We start from the raw sequence: 20,056 nt of genomic DNA, 5'->3' as shown, positions 1-20,056 counted from the left end.
GGTCGCTGAATGAAGTACTTGTTGCGAGCAAGAAAATAAACCAGATGAAGCCATCTAGAAATTTTTGTTTAATATCTGGTTCATATATAGGCACATAGCACATCTGCCTCAATCTTGCCAAGCTATTTTGACGGCAAGTGGGAGCAGAGAGCCGTTTTGCAGAGACGACATGCATGAACATGCAAATCCAAGCTTTATTTGAGGAGAAATGGAAGATACACTACGGGAAAGTTAAAAATTGTCGAGTGTATTTTTTTTGTCGAGTGTTTTTTTTCGAGCACTCGGCAAACAAGCTCTTTGCCGAGTGCCAAGCTAAAAACACTCAGCAAATAAAAAACACTCGGCAAATCGGAGCTTTGCCGAGTGTCAAATAAAAAACACTCAACAAACCACCCTCTTTGCCGAGTGTCAAAAAAAACACTCGGCAAAGACGGGCGTTTGCCTAGTGTTTTTTTTTGACACTCGGCAAAAAAATAATTTTTTTCCCTCTTTTCACCATGAAATTTTTTCTACTCCCCACATACAACATGTGGTACTCCATGTTAAAATTTGGTATATTTTTGGATTTATTTGCTATATTTATTTAATTAATTACATTTCAAGGAAATTTTTGGTATAAGTCAAATTTGAACTGCAAGTAATTCAAATTATGGAACAAAATGAGTAGAAAAATGATATTCATGTTATTTGGCCCAATTTGAGACTTGACTCATGAAATGAAAAAAAAATTCGAACATCTTGTTCAAGAAATACGACCATGAACGTGTGGCAGTAGTATTTTTAAATTGTAAAAAAAACAAGCAAAGTCTGAAAATCATGAGATTAGTCATGATGTGATGATATAGTATGTGGAGGCTGTGGAAAAAAATTGAGAAGGTTTTGCACATTTCTTCATGTACAATGATTACAAACCGAAGCATCTCAGAAGAAGAATAGTAACTTTGAGAGGATTCGATAAGATTTAGAGTTGAAGTGACGGTTGAGTTTGGTTTGACTACAAAACTTTTTTTATAGTCAATAGAAAATATATATTAGTTCATGTGAAAATTTGGTATTTTTTTGAAACTGTTGGATATTTTTAAATTTTTTTCAAAAAAAGTTTGCCGAGTGTCCTAAGTTGGACACTCGGCAAATAAACCGTTTACCGAGTGTCCACGTAGGACACTCGGCAAACCAGACAGCCCCCCACGCCTCAAAACCAGACGCCCCCCCCACGCCTCAAAACACACACCCCCCGGCCCCCTCGCGCAGACTGCGCGCCCCCCGCTACTCTCCTCTCTTCCTCGCCCCGGCCGCTTCACTCCTGCAGTGGCCGCCGCCGCCGCCGCCGCACGCACGCGCGCCCCATCTCCCGGCCCGCTGCCGCCGCCGCCGCCGCACGCACGCGCGCCCCCTCTCCCGGCCCGCTGCCGCCGCACGCGCCCCCCCCCCCCCCGCCCGCCGCCGCACGCGCGCCTCCCCGGCCCCCTCCCCTCTCTCTCCTTCGGCGGACGGGCCAAATCCGCCGCCGCCGCCGCACGAGCCTCCGCCGGCCCGCCGCCGCCGCCGCACGCGCGCGTCCCCGGCCCCCTCCCCTCCCTGTCCTCCGGCGGACGGGCTAGATCCGCCGCCGCCGCACGCGCGCCCCCCCCCCCCCCGGCCCGCCGCCGCCGTCGCCGCACGCGCGCCTCCCCGGACCCCTCCCCTCCCTCTCCTCCGGCGAACAGGCCAGATCCGGGCGGCGGGGGCTAGATCCGGCTCCATCGTCCATGTCGACCGGCGGGGGGTGGCGGAGGAGGGGAGAAGGGGAGGCGGCGTCCGGCGGGCGGCGGGGGCTAGATCCGGGCGGACGGGCCAGATCCGGCTCTCTCCTGCCACCATCATCTCCATCATCCTCGTCGACAAGGTCGGCTGCCGGAAGCTCTGGGTGGCCTGCCCCTCCCCGGCGGATGTGGCGGCGTGGCGGGCGGCGACCGTGGCGAGGCGGCGGCGTGGCGGGCGGCGGTTGTGGCGGTGGTGGAGGCCGGTGGGCGGCGGCTGTGGCGAGGCGGCGGTGGTGGAGGCCGGTGGTGGTGGCCGGCGGCTGTGGCGAGGCGACGGTGGTGGTGGCCGGCAGTGGTGCTGGTGGTGGTGGCGGGTGCCACTTTTGGTTTTTTTTATTTTTTTCAAAAAATATTTTTGCCGAGTGTTTTCTTGTCACTCGGCGAAAGATTCACCGAGTGCACAACATAGAACACTCGGCAAAGCTAACTTTGCCGACTCAAAATTTACCGTGTGTCGTTTGCCGAGTGTTACACTCGGCAAACGTTTCGCCGAGGGTTTTTAGGCCTTCACCGAGTGCCCCAGGTACTCGGCGAACTGTCTGTTTCCCGTAGTGATAATCTGTGACAGGGCTGGATAAGAAGAACAAACAATGCGTCGTTCTTGCTCAAGAACAAACTTTTGGGTTGCTAGTCAGCACTTAGCACCACGAATCGGTGGTAATATCAGCCTGCGCGGTGTACCTGAAGAACACACTACTACACAAGGATACAGGAGCTCAATTAATTGTGTGCGGTGGATCCGATGATGCCGGAGTCTGTCGAGCTCGTGCGGACGCTCCGCCTGCCGCCCAATAAGCCACCTTGGCCGGCGTTGATGCCATGCTCGTCTACTGCCTTCAATCTGCAGAATATTCAATAAGCGACTCCCCTCCAACGCTGGGAAATTGATATCTTTTGACAGTTTGCAGAAACATGGTTTCAAGGAAATTGATATCTTTTGACAGTTTGCTGTATATTTTATTCGACCAAAATCTTCTGAGGTACGAGCTGCCTGGCAATTCCATCCCTTTATTACTTTTGTCTCTAAGTGTAAATACCCATTTTATACATGTCTCCAAAATGGGGATCCAATACAGTGAGCAAAGAACTTTCCCTGCAACTGGATCTGCTTGATTGACACACGGCCAAATGCAACTGAGAGGGAGTCGATTTGTGCTGCGATGAAGCTGCAACTATGGATCGTGAGTTCGTGACCCATGTGATCACCGGATCATGACTGTAATGACAACCTAAGACGCGCGCACTCTTCTTAATGAAACTTGAGGAAATTACAGATGCCTCTATGTCCGAAATCTGACAACAGACACGAAATGAAAAGAAATACAGACTAAGTCACACATGGTATGCCACAAGTATCAGTGCCACCTTGAACCAACCTGAAGCTATGTACAGGAACAGCTGGTATGCCTCCAGAAATGCCATGACAACCCTTATGAATATGGTGTCATGCTGATAGTGGTGAATGTAGGAAAAAAGCATCGCTTGGTGGTTGTTGAGCATATAGAACCATACCGTTTGTACTCTACCTGATGCACACTTAGCAAGCATCGACATAATTAAATCCTTCGATTTAACTAAATCGACTTGCTAATGACACAAGTTGAGACCCAGCCTTCAGCTTGAAGATGTCCCGTGTGTGAACGATTGAATGTGTTGTGATACGTGCACCTAAATTTATGTGCCCGCAATAGAACAAACCTGCCCATCGATGAAGAATAGACTTGGTCAGCTTGCCTAGCCCAGACGACACAGCGACCCAGCAGCAGCAATCAGAGAGCTGTCTGCCACACCGTCCAAACGACGCATGCAACGTCTGTAAGCCCAGACAAAAACTACCTGTCCTGCTCGTGGAAAGCAAACACCGGAATACCAATTTGCTGATCTGCATCTCACAGACCATAAGAAAATGCATTTTAAAGTTGGGCAGTATATATGTCCAGAAATCAGAAAGTGATCGAAATGGATACCTGGGGCAGACCAAAACTAGATCCAAAAATTAGAATCTGGCAGGCAACAAAATTAGACACGGAAATGGTCGTTGTCAGGTGGTGCTGCAGTGCTGCAGCCCGTGTCAGGACACGTAGCACATAAAGCTGTACTTAGGTGCCACATAAGGAAGTCAATCCCTTTTATTACTTTTGTCTCTAAGTGGCCGGCCACCAGTGCATAAAGCTGTACTTAGGTGCCACATAAGGAAGTCCGTGCAACAACCTGAACACGCGTTCTTCTAAACGAAACTTGCAGAAATTACAGACTCCGACCCTGACCAAAATCCGACAAGATCACACAACATCCTTTGGCAATATACATGAAATGAGATACAGACTAACTCACACATGGTATACATGACTGTAGGCAATATACATAGGATGTTACAACTTACAAGCACTAGGTAGATATATGGACTGCTACGTATGCACTGGTTGTCGAGATCAGACAACATCCTTTGCCTCTGTACGGCCTCTCTTCAGCACACCGGCATGCGTGAGCAGCGCCCAAAGGTGCGTGATGAACTCCCCTCCTTTTGAAAGAACTTCCAGGTGCTCCCGAGCATCGTCGGATGGCGAGACATACAGCATCATCTCCGCCCAGAAATCAGATAGCACCTTCCACCGTGTTTTGAAGTCTTGTATGTCATCAATCAGTTGCCTTGCAAGATGAACGCCCTGCGCAACAAGCTTTTTTTCATCACCAACACAACCATGGGTGTTAACTTCCATTAGTATCTCACACCTGCCCTCGATCTTCTTGTTCTTGCCCTTGATCTTCTTGTCCTTGGCCTCTTTCAGTAACTTGCTTGCTTCATTGATTGACTGATCAAGTATGGATTCTGATATGAAGATGTGGTCGGGCATGAGGTTAGGTGCAAAAGCAAGGAGATGCATGCAGTACTTGGATAAAGTGGAGGCTGTTTCGACAGCGTCTTCTTCTTTGGCTTGTTTATTCAGCTTCTGCTCGCACAGGGTTGTAGCAATGTGCCAGACCACAATGGTGCGAGCCACCGCTCCGTCAGTAGTACTAACATCGCATGCCCAAGAGAGAAAATTGACGCCATTGTTTTGCAGCGATGTTACCCCATTCGTTAGGTTGCCGTTGCTTCCTAACAGGGAATCAACGATGGCTTTCTTCACAGTTTCAGACACCTTTTCTGATTTCTTAAGTCCATTCTTGCTAGCCTTGTCCAGCAGGCGCAAAGTAGCATAATGGAGACAATTCCTAGCCCTATGTTTGCGGCCAACCTCCTGGAGGATACAGTACTGCCCAAGATTGCGTTTCCATGGTGCAAACGCCTTCAACCTCAAAAGAAGGCCTATGATCATCTCAAGGCAACGGCTTCTTCGCAAAAATGGTGTGTTTATGTAGCTCTGTATTAGTGCCACCTTGAACCAACCTGACGATATGTACAGGTAGAGCTGGTATGCCTCCAGGAATGCCACGATAACAGTTACAAATATGGTGGCGGCCTGCACAGAAAGACTCTCGTAGTGCTTGACGAGCAGATAGGTGAGCCACGAGCATAAGGCAAGCATGACGATGGGCAGACAGAGGGCAATGTATCGACCCTTTTGGTAGAGGTAAGAATACCTTGTGTAATAGAAGTCATGGACAAAAACAAGCTCTTCCTCGATGACCCTAAAGGCCCTCTGATGTGGCCTGTCCCCGGCGAGCAGGCCTTTGAACACAAAGTCATGCGTTTTCTCATGCCCCGCTTCTGAGAGCCTGAAGCCAACAAACCTTCGGTTGAGCATCTTGGAGAGTGCCATAGAGAGGCACAAGTCCTTGAGCAGCTTGCCCCGCTCAAGGACCAGCAGCCTTCCTGTGCACTGCCAGATCTTCTCCACGGTGATAACCATTAAGTCGCCCCCCTTGTAACATGGTGTGCAACCAGGCCACCGCTTCATGTAGTACTTCTCGCCAGCGACAATGTACCGGTAGCCTTCCATGATTACAGGATCAAAGGGCACCGCCAGGTTGTCCTTGTGCTGCTGCTGCATATATTCGGCGATCACCTTCACCTTCTTGCAGAGGTAGGATTTGCTCACCATCCTCATGGAAGCGATCCTCACATACCCCTTGAGGATGACGACCAACACGATGGCATACAACGGATACCTGTAGGGAAGTTTCTTGCCGTAGATCCAATCCTCATTATTGCTAATCCTCAGAATGATTACCACCAGCCAGAATCCCTTAAGGATGTGTTTGACGTGGATGCTCTTCCAGTTGTCGACATCGCTGAGGCGGCAAACCGTGAGGTTGTCCGTGGTGCCGAGGAGCAGAAGAAGGAACACTGCCCACACAGTGAAGTCTTCGTAGTACAAACTGGAAGATTTCATCAGCCCAACGGTATAGCCAACCAGGGGATAGGAGAACGTGTAGACTCCCATCACGATAGAATGGAGGAGCGTGTGGCTCGACCGCCGGCGTAAGGAACCCAGTACGTGCAAGAGGAACATGGCGAGAACGGCCAGGATGACATACGTTTTTACGGTATCTGTATAATCTTTAAGGCACTGATCTTTGGAATAGGGACTGGGTGTGGGAGGACTCGGTGCCAGATCCATGTTGGCTGCCGATTTGGTTTCTGAAGGCTCTGTACACTTCTCTACCTAGCTCACTCCAATGGAATACACAGTTTGTGTCCTTGAGAACACTGAGGCTGTATGTATATATAGGGAAAAGGCAACGCTCGGTGGTTGTTGAGCTACAGAATGTGTGAAGTTAAGATGAATACCAAAGTGAAAGCGGTTCAGTTAAAGATAAAGAAAACAAATGAACACGCAAAGCATTATAATAACCCGCTTCGCCTAGTTAAGCCAGATATTGACTAATATGCTCATAAGTAGTTCGGTTATGCTCGCCACTAAATTTGAAAAAATCGGGCATGCGCCAATCGACAGGGTAGGGAACATAGTTAAAATGAGCTTGATATGACTTTTGATATAATTTTGAACTTCCGGTATCTATGCCGTACTTACTTTGCATCAAAGCCAACACCTCCTCTCTTAATTTTCTAATCTCGTGAAGGGAGGGTATCTCTAAGTGCTCTTAGGCTGACATATTCACATTACTCGTATGGGGTGGGTTGTTGTTCTAAATACGGTGCAAATCAGAAACCACGGCATTTGAAATCCCTCTAGACATGGAAATGATCATTGTCAGGTGGTGCTGCAGCCCGTGTCAGGATACGTAGCAAGCTTGCTCTCTGGTTGCCACCGCGTCTGATGATCACGATACGATAGTTGAAAAAAATTGTGGACGTGTCCCTTCTGCATGAGTGCATAAAGCTGTACTTATGTGGCTGTACTTAGGTGCCACATAAGGAAGTCCGTCCCTTTTATTACTTTTGTCTCTAAGTGGCCGGCCACCAGTGTTAGGATCCCAACATCGTGTAAATACCCATATGGGGATCCAATACACCTCAGCAAAGAATAAAGGCTTCCCTTCCCCAAAGTGGGACGAGGGAGGAGACTATATTTTTCCATAACACTCAGTCTCGTTACGAACATGAATGCAAGAATTTCTACCATGGCCTCTTCCTCAAGGTTGAACCCCTCCCCTCACGCACCTTTTGGAAACAAGGGGAGAAGACCAAGGGATGGAAAAACCCCCACTAAGAACTAAGATGATTGTTAAAATTATATCCCCATTGATTACCTTGCCAGTGAAAAGTTCGGGATCTCAGAGGGATTGAGTTTCCAAATTAGGCCTCAAGAGGGGATCCTCGCCCCTTCTGTAGTAGTAGGGTCAATCTCTGCTGCAACAGGCTAGGACCTGCTCAATTGACAAACGAACAGATGCAAACTGAGAGAGAGTGGATTTGTGCTCCAATGGAGCTGCAGCGTTTTTGGTTTTCTTCCCCTTTATTTGTGTAACATAACTAGCGATCCTGGGCCAAGTAGTCCCCTTTATTTGAGTACCTACACATCTGTAAAAAATCAAAAAGGGAACTGATCATCCTCAAATTGGACCTTGAAAAAGCGTTCGATAAAATTGAACACAAGGCCATTATAGAAGTTCTGAAGCACAAAGGGTTTGGGCCCAGATGGTTAAATTGGATTCAAGATATTTTAGCAACAGGAACATCTTCAATTCTCCTAAATGGAGTTCCAGGGAAAGTATTTCACTGCAAAAGAGGAGTCCGGCAAGGAGATCCACTGTCTCCACTCTTATTTGTCCTGGCAGCTGATCTTCTTCAAACCATAATAAACCATGAAAAAGACTTAGGTAACCTTAACCTCCCCATTCCCCAGGGAGCAGGGACAGATTTTCCCATAGTCCAATATGCTGATGATACTCTGTTATTTATGGAAGCCTGCCCTAGACAACTTTTGAAGTTGAAAGAAATCCTGCACATATTTGCTATGTCGACTGGACTCAAGGTTAATCACGGAAAATCGACAATGATGCCACTGAATATCACAAATGACAGATTAGCCAGATTAGCGCAGGTTTTTGAATGTCAACACAGTTCATTGCCTTTCACATATTTGGGCTTGCCTCTGGGAACGACCAAGCCAAACATGGAACATTTCATGCCTCTCGTACAAAGAATTGAAAGGAGGCTAAATTCCATGTCCATGTTCTTAAGTCAAGGGGGAAAACTAGAAATGGTCAACTCAGTTTTGTCCTCATCAGCTGTGTTTTATATTTCTACCATCAGACTTCATAAAGGGGTGATAAAACAGATTGATAAGTTTAGAAAGCACTGTTTATGGAATGGAGCAGATCCAAGTTCCAAAAAACCTTCAAAAGCAGCATGGCCAATAGTATGTACACCCAAGGATTGTGGGGGCCTGGGAGTTATCAATATTTATGCACACAATGAAGCCCTCCTTATGAAGTTTCTACACAAATTCTATTCAAAAGCTGATACACCATGGGTCAACTTGATCTGGGACAGTTATTATAACAATGACACTCTACCTGGAACACAGTCCAAAGGATCTTTCTGGTGGAGGGATGTTATTAAGTCGCTTGACAAATACAAGGGCATAGCCTCAGCTATGATAGCAGATGGCTCAAGAGTCTTCTTCTGGCATGATCTCTGGAATGGAATAATTCCAAGTCAGATCTACCCAGAGTTGTTCTCCTTTGCCAAAGAAACCAACCACACGTACAAGACAGTATCTGGAAGGGACAACTTCATACAAAACTTCAGCCTTCCCCTTTCTACAGAAGCACATAGGCAATACTTGGAATTACAACAATTCATTGAGAGAATCATACCAATAGCGGACAGAGATGTCTGGACTTACACATGGGGAACAACGAAATACTCATCACAAAAAGCATACAAAATAATCATTGGTCACCGTACTGTTCATCCAAGCTTCAGATGGTTATGGAGGTCAAAATGTCAAAAAAGACATAAATTGTTCTTCTGGCTACTTCTCAGGGACCGTCTAAATACAAGAGACCTTCTAGACCGAAGACACATGCAACTTGAGTCACAAACCTGTGAGATGTGCATTTGGCAGAAAAGAGAAACAGTTAAACACCTTTTCTTCTGCTGCAGATTTGCCAAAACTTATTGGAACAGTATAGGGATAACATATACCTCCACAAGGACGATCCAGAATATTATCCTACAAATTAAAAACAAGCTACAGGTTCCCTTCTATATGGAAATCATCATCTTGATGGCTTGGAGTATATGGACAACAAGGAATGGATGGTTTTTCAACAATTTGGCTCCAACACCTGGGGTTTGCTTACAAAAATTCAAGTCGGAATTCAAAGACATGTTACTAAGAGCAAAGCCAAGATATTTGCAACAGATGGAAACTTGGCTTCATCTGTTCGCCGTACTTTAACAAGGGGCCTTTGTCCTACTTTCGTTACCGTCTCTCTGGCTTTCCTTTTCCTGCTTTTTAGGTTCCTCTTTCTTCTTTTTGTTTACCCTTTTCTCCCGACTCTATTCCTCTTTGTTGACTCGTATAAACTTGTAATGCTTTTTTCTTATTTTTAATATAATCAGTAAGGGGCTTGCACCCTTCCTGTTCTCTCAAAAAAAAAATAGTCACCGGATCATGACTGTAGTAATGACCACCTAAGACGTAAGCGTGCACGTCCAACAACCTGAACACACGTTCTTCTTAACGAAACTTGCAGAAATTACAGACTCCGACCCTGACCAAAATCTGACAAGATCACACAACATCCTTTGGCAATATACATGAAAAGAGATACAGACTTGACAGACTAACTCACACATGGTATACATGACTGTAGGCAATATACATAGGATGTTACAACTTACAAGCACTAGGTAGATATATGGACTGCTACGTAGGCACTGGTTGTGGAGATCAGACAACATCCTTTGCCTCTGTACGGCCTCTCTTCAGCACACCGGCATGCGTGAGCAGCGCCCAAAGGTGCGTGATGAACTCCCCTCCTTTTGCAAGAACTTCCAGGTGCTCCCGAGCATCGTCGGATGGCGAGACATACAGCATCATCTCCGCCCAGAAATCAGATAGCACCTTCCACCGTGTTGTGAAGTCTTCTATGTTATCAATCAGTTGCTTTGCAAGGTGAACGCCTTGCGCTACGAGCCTTGTTTCATCACCAACACAATCATCATCAGTGCGAATTTGCATTAGTACTGCCCTCGATCTTCTTGTTCTTTCCCTTGATCTTCTTTTCCTTGGCCTCTTTGAGTAACTTGCCTGCTTCGTCGATTGACTGATCAAGTATGGATTCCGATATAGACCTGTGGTCGGAGCAAGAGGTTAGGTGGAGACGCAAGGAGGTGCATGCAGTACTTGGATAAAGTGGAGGCTGTTTTGACAGCGTCTTCTTCTTTGGCTTGTTTATCCAGCTTCTGCTCGGACAGGGTTGTAGCAATGTACCAGACCACAATGGTGCGAGCCACCGTTCCGTCAGTAGCAGTTGCATCACCTGCCCATGAGAGAAAATTGACGCCATTGTTTTGCAGCGATGTTACCGCATTAGTCAGGTTGCCGTTGCATCCTAACAGGGAATCAACGATGGTTTTCTTCACATTTTCGGACACCTTTTCTGATTTCTTAAGTCCATTCTTGCTAGCCTTGTCCAGCAGGCGCAGCGTAGCATAATGGAGACAATTCCTAACCCTACATTTGCGGTCAACCTCCTGGAGGATACAGTACTGCCCAAGATTGCGTTTCCATGGTGCAAACGCCACCAACCTCAAAAGAAGGCCTATGATGATCTCAAGGCAACGGCTTCTTCGCAAAAATGATGTGTTGATGTAGCTCTATATTAGTGCCACCTTGAACCAACCTGAGGATATGTACAGGTAGAACTGGTATGCCTCCAGGAATGCCACGACAACAGTTACAAATATGGTGGCGGCCTGCACAGAGCGACTCTCGTAGTGCTTGACGAGCAGATTGGTGAGCCACGAGCATAAGGCAAGCATGACGATGGGAAGCGAGAGGGCAATGTATCGACCCTTTTGGTAGAGGTAAGAATACCTTGTGTAATAGAAGTCATGGACAAAAACAAGCTCTTCCTCGATGACCCTGAAGGCCCTCTGATGTGGCTTGTCCCCGGCGAGCAGGCCTTTGAACACAAAGTCATGGGTTTTCTCATGCCCCGCCTCTGAGAGCCTGAAGCCAACGAACCTTCGGTTGAGCATCTTGGAGAGTGCCATAGAGAGGCACAAGTCCTTGAGCAGCTTGCCCCGCTCAAGGACCAGCAGCCTCCCTGTGCACTGCCAGATCTTCTCCATGGTGATAAGCTTTAAGTCGCCCCCCTTGTACCATGGTGTGCAACCAGGCCGCCGCTTGATGCAGTACTTCTCGCCAGCGACAATGTACCGGTAGCCTTCCATGGTCACAGGATCGAAGGGCACCGCCAGCAGGTTGTCCTTGTGCTGCTGCTGCATATATTCGGCTATCACCTTCACCTTCTTGCAGACGTAGGATTTGCTCACCATCCTCATGGAAGCGATCCTCACATACCCTTTGAGGATGACGACCAACATGATGGCATACAACGGATACCTGTAGGGAAGTTTCTTGCTGTAGATGTCTTCCTGACTCTCGCAAATCATCAGCATGATTAGCACCAGCAAGAATCCCTGGTAGAGGTGTTTGACGTGGATGCTCTTCCAGTTGTCGACGTCGCTGAGAGGCGGCAAACCGTGAGGTTGTCCGCGCTGCCGAGGAGCAGAAGAAGGAACACTGCCCACAGAGCGAGGTCTTCGTATAAGAATTTGGAAGATTTCATCAGCCCAACGGTATAGCCCACCAGCGGATAGGAGACCGTGTAGACTCCCATCAGGATAGAATGGAGGATTGTGTGGCTCAACCGCCGGCGTAAGGAACCCAGTACGTGCAAGAGGAACATGGCGAGTACGGCCAGGATGACATAACTTTCTACGGCAGCTGTATGATCTTCAAGGCATTCTATGGTATGGGGACTGGGTGTGGGACTCGGTGCCGGATCCATGTTGTTGGCTGCAGATTTGGTTTATTTGGGCGCTGTACTACACTTGTCTACACGGTCGGTGGTTGTTGAGCACGGTGTAGAATGACACTTTCCTGTTAAATCACGGTGGACTAATAAAATTTAATTGCTACTTTTGTTGATGTGGTCCGTGCAAATAGCGGGGTTAGATTGTTATATAGAAATTTCGGAACCAAAGATCACTAATTCCGTTAATTACTGCATAGGCCGTAGGTTCGATCAGTATAGAACTTTTGTTTATTCGTTCTTTTTTATTTCTTTAACTTTTAACTTCCTTCTTGTACATACATACATACATACATATATATTACATCTCTGATGCACACTTAGCCAGAGTTCTTAATGTTGTTAAGGGATAGAGCTAGCTCATGGCACAAGTTGAAGCCAACCTTCAACTTGAAGAGATGCGTGGAGCATTGATTCCAAAACGCTCAATTTGTTAACGCTGTACTTGCATTGCTCATGGAAAAATGCAATGAACCTAGGTATAGGTGGCACTTAAACCTTGGGATTAGGTGTAAACTAAGTGGCAAGTGGGCCTGGAATTACCACACTAAATGCCCTTCACCCGTTTGAATCTTAAACTGATCATTTAGTATGATTTAGTTTCGTTAGAGTGACTAGAGATGAGTGTGCTTAGTACCTTGCAAGTGGAATGAGCACCCAGCTAAGACGAAGACGTTGACTTGGTGAAGTCATCAAATATTATTTGCAATTGCTTTTTGAACAGCAACTGTGTCTGTACCTTACTTAACTCTGACTCCACGCGCGTTCTAGCTGCCAAGTAGGCGTTAAATTACCATACTAAGATGCCTTTCACTCATTTGAATGTAAAACTTGGGATTATTATATTGGGTGTAAACTAATCCTAGGTCAAGGCACCCAAATTCAGTTTTGTGCTGTAAGTTCTAACTAGTGGCATTCTATCACGTGATTTGGCATAGAATTGCGAGGCCCATTGATTGGGTGCGCTAGTAGTGGCTCCGGAATCCAAGACCAAGAAGAGTCTTCGTTGCTAAAAGTGCCTAAGTACTTCCTCCGTCCAAAAAAGAATGCAACTCTCATTTCCTAAGGAGTCAAACAGTTTTAAGTTTGACTAAATTTATACCCAGATACATGCTTGTGTAGTATACTAGCTAGTATTGTGTGGTAAGTACTTATCTTTGCAGTAGGGCATGTGATGGTACGGTGACTCGTGCACATGAGCACTCAATTTCTTTCCACTCCACTTGGCGAAGACAAGCTGCAGGTGGTGGCAGCATGAGCACTCGATTTTTATCCTTCAATGTGGCAATTGGCATCTATTTAATTAAATTTGCACTAAAAGCACCATTCGGCAGGACTTGTGGCACAGTGAACAAGACGTGTACGGGCAATAATAAAACTTATGTATTAAGCTACACGATCCTAACGAGAGTTTGTAAAGCCAACTTGATCGCGTGCTTAATTATCAGGCAAAGACTTGGGAGGTCCACGGTACTAGGTCATCGAATATAGAGAATGAGTACGTTCATATAAACTTTCTTCATTGAAGGATGATGAGGAGACCGTGAGGCCGTATTGACACAAGAACTTCCAAGAGCAAAACCATATATAATACACGCCATGGAAAGATATATGTATACATGAAATGGTACTCCCCGCACAAATGTCTTTCATGTATTCCTGAAAACAAAACGCAATAAGCAACAACTTTAGGCCACATCACTAACTAATGGAATCTATATTTTTCCTTTTAAATCACACTACTATATAAATGGACATCACTCCTCGTTCAGGAATGTGAACCGGTAGTGCATACGAGGGATCAATACCTAGGGGTATTACTCGCAGTTCTACAACTGGGTATGAAAGGTAGTATCTCTCCCAGTTTATAACAAGAATAGGGGGTGTGATGCACTACACACTACCAGGGAATCGACCTTTAGTACCGGTCTCAAACCCGGTTGAATAACTAGTACTAAAGGGAACCCTTTAGTATTATGCCAAATAACCGGTACTAAGGGTGGTCATTTAAGACGGGTTGAATCAATCCTCATCACATATTAGCATCAAAACTATAAAATACACGTAAAAATATGGATAAAAAAGTTTTTCACCTTTGCGTAGCAGGGTCTGCCATTGTCGCCCACTCCACAGGCAGAATGAATATAGAACCAGAACTTCTAACTTGCATAACGAATGCAAGGTTGAGTACACTTATGGTTGGTACTTAGAAAATCCTAGGTTGAAATTATATAAAATGCAGGGATGATCAAGGAAATGGACACGATGTTTGGTTTTATTAAGAAACTCATTTTATGCAAGTTGAGCTGAGTTTTGGGAAGAGAAAATGAAGAAAGCACTTGGATGAAGTTTTTGGCCCTAAAGGGGGAATGTTACCTCCACTACCAATTTCCATGTTTTAAAGAGCACCAGAGACCGCTAGGGTCCTCGTGGGTGAGCTTACGCCTCATTCTGAAGTAACTCTCTTAGGACCCCAGCCCTTCCTCACTAGCACCCAAGTTTTATAAACACATGATCGGTAATTGACAGGAGCTTTAACTATGTGAGCTCGTGATCGTGAGCCTCAGCTCTCTACATAGATTAATGACTTACAAGAGTTTGTACACTTGACACACACAGCCAATACTTTAGCTTTTGGTGGAACTAACCTACGAGACCTGTACCCACCGGTGTCTATCTCTAGTCAATATCCCCTAGATCCATCCACAGATATACTGGGATCCAAACAAGGGTTACTATCATCCGCCTCACGGATTTTACCCTAGGAAAGTGCGCACAAAGAAAATATATCAATATGGTCTCCGAAGGACCTCTTCTGACCATACCTGGGACTATGCAAAGGTCCTGTTCCAGTATATTCGTTGCCCACCCGTGGCCCCTTGCGATGGATTTCTTGGTTCATGTGAATTAGGGCCTCACATGAATAGGCACTGCCCAATGCTGCACCTTTTTTCACGTATGGTTGTACATTTCACTAGAAAGACTTGCCAGTGAACCGGTCCTTAAGCGACCGAAGTAAGCTTTGGGACCGAAATCTCCACTGAGGCTGCCACCTTACTTCCACGTCCTATTCTTAATGGTTACGAACTCTTTAGTCAGTCCATTTTAGACTTAACACGTAAACTCACACCTTTTGGGGTTTTCCATAAAAATCATTGTTCAGTGGAAAGGCCAAGGCAACATGTCCCTACAATAAGTCCACATTCCAAGCAGTGCCCTCTTTCGGGCAGAGCATGTGGACCATTTGGACATGGAAAAGGTCATAATGATTGAGAGACAGCACACAAGCAGGGATCACTGGTAGCAGCGAGGATACTTAAGTTTAGTACTAGAGATGAGTGCTTAGTACCTTGCAAGTGGAATGAGCGCCCAGCTAAGACGAAGACGTTGACTTGGTGAAGTCATCAAAGACTCTGACTCCACACGCACGCTCTAGCCGTCAGACTAGGTGATCATGTCAACGGAAACTGGTAACGCTCTACCTATATAAGAGAGGTAGGCGACTGCTTTTTAAGCACTGGAAACAGGTCTAGCTATTAGAATGCCTAGTAGAAAGAACCAAGTAGCCATGACACAACTGCAGGTTCTGTGGCTTCTTCTTTCTCCCGCCCTAGTACTCTCCCAGGTGCCAGCACCGGTTGTCTCTGAAACGCAGCGAGCACCACCACCGGGCTGCCCTACCACTACCATGTGCGGCGGCGTAACCATTCACTACCCCTTCGGCCTGAGCGAAGCCTGCTCTTGGGACAAATCCTTCACCCTCTCCTGCAATGATAGCTTTAGCCCTCCAAGACCGTACTTGGGCAACATCGAGGTGATGGACATAACGGTGGAGACAGGCGAGATGCGCGTCTACAGCGCCGTCGCGCACCGCTGCTTCAACTCATCGAAGAAGGACTCCGGCCATCGTCCATCACGGAGCTCGAGTTACAACTTCGCCGGCACGCCGTTCCTGGTGAAGCCGGGGAGGAACGAGTTTACGGGCATCGGGTGCAACAACCTGGCGGTGCTCCGTGGCAAGGAACACAGCAGCTACTTCAGCGCCTGCTTGACGACGTGCACTAGCCTAGATGAAGCTGCGTCTGCCGGCAACAGCAATGGCTGCACAGGGCTCGGGTGCTGCCAGATACCTACCCCCACCGACCTCAACATGATCCGTGTAGATTTGCCCAAGCAAGACGACAACAGTACTACATGGAATTTCAGCCCCTGCAGCTACGCCTTGGTGGCCGAGAAGGGATGGTACGTACACGTGGATCCAGTCGTCCCCTTAATTCTTCTTCGTTCATAAATTCATGTAAGATTTTAGCTTTGGGCTTTAGCCGTCGATCTTTCTGTCTGTATTTTAGGTACAAATTCAGCCTGAACGACCTGAATGGTACCGGAGAGATGGCATATAACGTACGGGTTGGTGACAGAAGCGCCCCTTTGTTGCTTGACTGGGCCATCAATGTTTCCAGGAATGGAGCCTGCGTCAGTTCCAACAGCTATCGCGTCACCGTGAGAGATGGCCAGGGGTATCTCTGCAATTGCTCCGAGGGATACAAAGGGAATCCATACGTCAAGGATGGCTGCAAGAGTAAGCGATTTATTTCTACGGCAATTGCATTTTTTTACATAAAATATAATTGAAGATAAGTTGAAAGTGATTGAATACTATTGCGTTAATTCCAGAAAACGACAATCTTTCCGTGACTAGCTGGTAAAAACTATGCAGATTTTTTCAGAAAGTGTAATCATAATGACCACTTGAATGTTGACATATTATATGCAGATATCAACGAATGCTTACGTCCAGAATTATATCCTTGTCCAAGTGGCTCCAATTGCAAGGACAGAGAAGGTAGCTACATGTGTCGATGCAAATTTGGCCGAAGAGGAAAGGACTGTCGTCCCATATTTCCCGCGCCTGCTGCTGCAGTACTAGGTGAGCACAAAAGTCAACACAATAAGATCGTTAGATCTTTTGGAAGTCCAAGTTATTTTACATTTTCCATTGATTATTTCTCTTTTCACTTGATCCTTCATGTGTGATTTTCGTTAAATGAAAATGCTACAGATCAATTAATAATGTTATTTTTACTATTTTTTAGCATTTTGATAAGACATGAAAACTTTCAGGAATGTAACAATTCCATTAATATTCATGGATGTTCACCATTAGGAAACTATTTTTGTACATATATCCTTAATTTTTTAGAGTTCCTACATGTATCCTTAATAATAAGTATGATTATAAGAAAAAATGGATACATGCTGTGTTTGCAGCAACCACTGTCGCAAGCCTTTTTCTGGCGCTCCTACTCTGGTCCATTCACAAGGATCGAAAGCGGCAAATAAGGACAGCTTTCTTCGACCGAAACGGGGGTAAAATACTGAAGGGTGCAGCTGGGATCAACATATTCACAGAACAGCAGCTGAAGAAGTTCACAAACCACTACGACACCCTCATCGGAAGAGGTGCCTTCGGCATGGTGTTCATGGGAACCACCGACGAAAAGCAGAGAGTTGCGGTTAAACGGTCCATCGTAGAAGGCAAGGAACTTCGTGGAAGAGGGAAGAACCTTCAGCACGGGGAGGACATTGTGAACGAGATCACCTTCCAGTTCCGGAACTGCCACCCAAACCTGGTCCGGCTTGTCGGCTGTTGCTTGGAGACAAACATCCCTGTGTTGGTCTTCGAGTTCATCAGTAACGGGAACCTCTACAACCTGCTGCATGTTTCAACGCACAAGGTTGTCCCGCTACGGACACGCCTCAAGATTGCCATCGGATCTGCAGAAGCTCTTGCCTACATCCACTCGCATGGTGATCACGACTGCGTCCACGGTGATGTCAAGTCTGCCAACATCCTCCTAGATGATAACCTCATGCCCAAGGTCTCCGATTTCGGATCGTCCAAGCTTTTGTCGATGGATAACTATGCCATGGCTGTGGCAGCAGATATGAGCTACGTGGACCCAGTGTATATGAAGACGGAACGTTTTGTGAAGAAGAGTGACGTCTACAGCTTTGGCATGGTTCTCCTTGAGCTGATCACCCGGAAGACTGTCAAGTATGGCAGAAGTAGAATCAATAGCCTCCCCATGGACTTTGTCAGGTGTTGTAAGGAGAAGGGCAGTGGAAGGGAGATGTACGACACAGCCATTTCATCTCATGGCGACCCTCAATGTCATCACTGCATAGATTGCCTTGACAAGATCGGCGCCCTGGCGGTTCGGTGTCTCAAGGAAGATGTGGATGACAGACCTACAATGGCAGAGGTTGTGGACGAATTGAAGCTAGCGGCAGAGGCAGTGGAGAAATGCAAGCAGCATATGAACTTAATAGCATGCGATCGCTCATTTTGTTTGGAGGCATGTTAAAGTCATGTACATATTGGTGAAGAAAGCAATGCAAACATGCTTGGAAGGCTCAATCTATAGCTACTTTTTAGTACTAACCTTGAACTGTAGCATACATCACTATATATAAACCTTCTTGTACATGGATTTATATGCACGCAAGTGTACTATATTTTTCTGTATTGGAAAGGGTAAGAAAGTTTGTCAGCTACTTTATTGTATCCCGTAATTTCATAATTCAGAAAACAATTTATGTTTGGTATGTTTTTTTAACGAACGAGCATGAGATCGTGCCTATTTTATTGATAAAGAAGGAGCGAGTAGAAGCCAGCTATAGCAGCTGGTTCTATTATTTCAAAAAAAGAAAAAAGATTACTCTCGCAATATTAGTGCCCCCAAGACCCTTTATTTGCGCGGGCAGTGATCCAGTTATGTTTGGCATGTGAAGTAGAACACAGTTGGTAATAGTATCGTAAGAGTTGTTAGGGCAGTCCCAACCCATGGTGTCTGTACCTTACTTAACTCTGACTCCACGCACGTTCTAGCTGCCAGATTAGGTGATTGTGTCTCGTGGATATAGCTAGGATCCCCTTCATACGATGGAGCAAGAGAAAAATTTGGTATCTAAATACGGCCGGTATATGGACACTGCAGGAAAAGCAAACATACAATTAAGAACACATCCTACTGACTAGAACACATGCAGTAATTAATTATATGTCTGCCATCGTGCCTGGGTTAATAATTAATCTTCGAGGAAATGTTTTATGAGCCCCTCCAAACTCGGACGTTGGAATCTTGATAAACTCCGAATAATCACCAAGTTGATGACACATCAATGTAAAAGTAGCCTCATCACATTCATCAGCAGTTTTAGTAAATTGCATTGCATACGGCGGTACATAAAAATCCAAGGTCAAAGCTTCAAATTCAGTTTTGGGCTATAAGTGCTAACTAGTGGCATTCTATCACGTGATTTGGCATAGAATTGCGAGGCCCACTGATCGGGTGCGCTAGTAGCTAGTGGCTCTGGAATCCAAGACCAAGAAAAGTCTTGCTCGTTACCAAAAGTGCCAAGTAGGCATGAAATTACCATGCTAAGATGGATGCCCTTCACAAATTGGATTGTTAAACTGATTTACGTGTCTAGAACTGATGCTTAACCACTTTCCAAGATTCTTCACTCATTTGAATGTTAAAATTAATTGTAACATGCAAGGTACGGAACCAGTTTTAGCCTGAGTTGTAAATACCAAAACGCTTTGGATCTCTATGATTATTAGATAAGGGCCTCGGTGGTGTGGAACCATGCATGTGCTTCGGTTTTGTTTAAGTTCTACTAACATCGACATCCAAGCTGCATAGATCAGTAAATAGCTATGCAAATTGCTTCGGAGATTGGTGATATGAACCAGTTTATTTAGCCTCAGAGTTCTGAACAGACAT

The 20,056-nt window shown here is 46.0% G+C and overlaps 2 protein-coding genes across 2 annotated transcripts; one reads left to right on the top strand and one right to left on the bottom strand.

Moving 5' to 3' along the window:
• Window positions 1-4,234: 4,234 nt before the first annotated feature.
• LOC117834684 (uncharacterized) lies at window positions 4,235-6,190 on the bottom strand. The gene has a single exon (XM_034714213.1). The coding sequence runs from the start codon at window positions 6,188-6,190 to the stop codon at window positions 4,235-4,237; it is 1,956 nt and encodes a 651-aa protein (XP_034570104.1).
• Window positions 6,191-15,770: 9,580 nt separating this feature from the next.
• Window positions 15,771-18,797, top strand: LOC117833840 (wall-associated receptor kinase 2). The gene is made up of 4 exons (XM_034713438.2): window positions 15,771-16,508; window positions 16,616-16,845; window positions 17,041-17,193; window positions 17,535-18,797. Exons 1-4 carry the CDS (start codon window positions 15,808-15,810, stop codon window positions 18,629-18,631), a joined length of 2,181 nt encoding a protein of 726 aa, XP_034569329.1. The 5' UTR covers window positions 15,771-15,807; the 3' UTR covers window positions 18,632-18,797.
• The last annotated feature ends 1,259 nt before the right edge of the window (window positions 18,798-20,056 follow it).

The sequence above is a fragment of the Setaria viridis genome, chromosome 8 (assembly GCF_005286985.2).
Source record: "Setaria viridis chromosome 8, Setaria_viridis_v4.0, whole genome shotgun sequence".
Lineage (NCBI taxonomy): Eukaryota > Viridiplantae > Streptophyta > Magnoliopsida > Poales > Poaceae > Setaria > Setaria viridis.
The sequence above is the reverse complement of the archived record's forward strand: the minus strand, read 5'-3'. Positions and strand labels throughout refer to the sequence as shown.

What these genes read in the sequence shown, in the direction of transcription:
- LOC117834684 (XM_034714213.1), bottom strand. Translation starts at nt 6,190, where the DNA reads ATGGGAGTCTACACGTTCTCCTATCCCCTGGTTGGCTATACCGTTGGG.
- LOC117833840 (XM_034713438.2), top strand. Translation starts at nt 15,808, where the DNA reads ATGCCTAGTAGAAAGAACCAAGTAGCCATGACACAACTGCAGGTTCTG. An exon ending in TTGGTGGCCGAGAAGGGATG is followed by an intron (nt 16,509 to 16,615) that starts GTACGTACACGT and finishes TCTGTATTTTAG; the next exon opens with GTACAAATTCAGCCTGAACG. An exon ending in GCCTGCTGCTGCAGTACTAG is followed by an intron (nt 17,194 to 17,534) that starts GTGAGCACAAAA and finishes CTGTGTTTGCAG; the next exon opens with CAACCACTGTCGCAAGCCTT.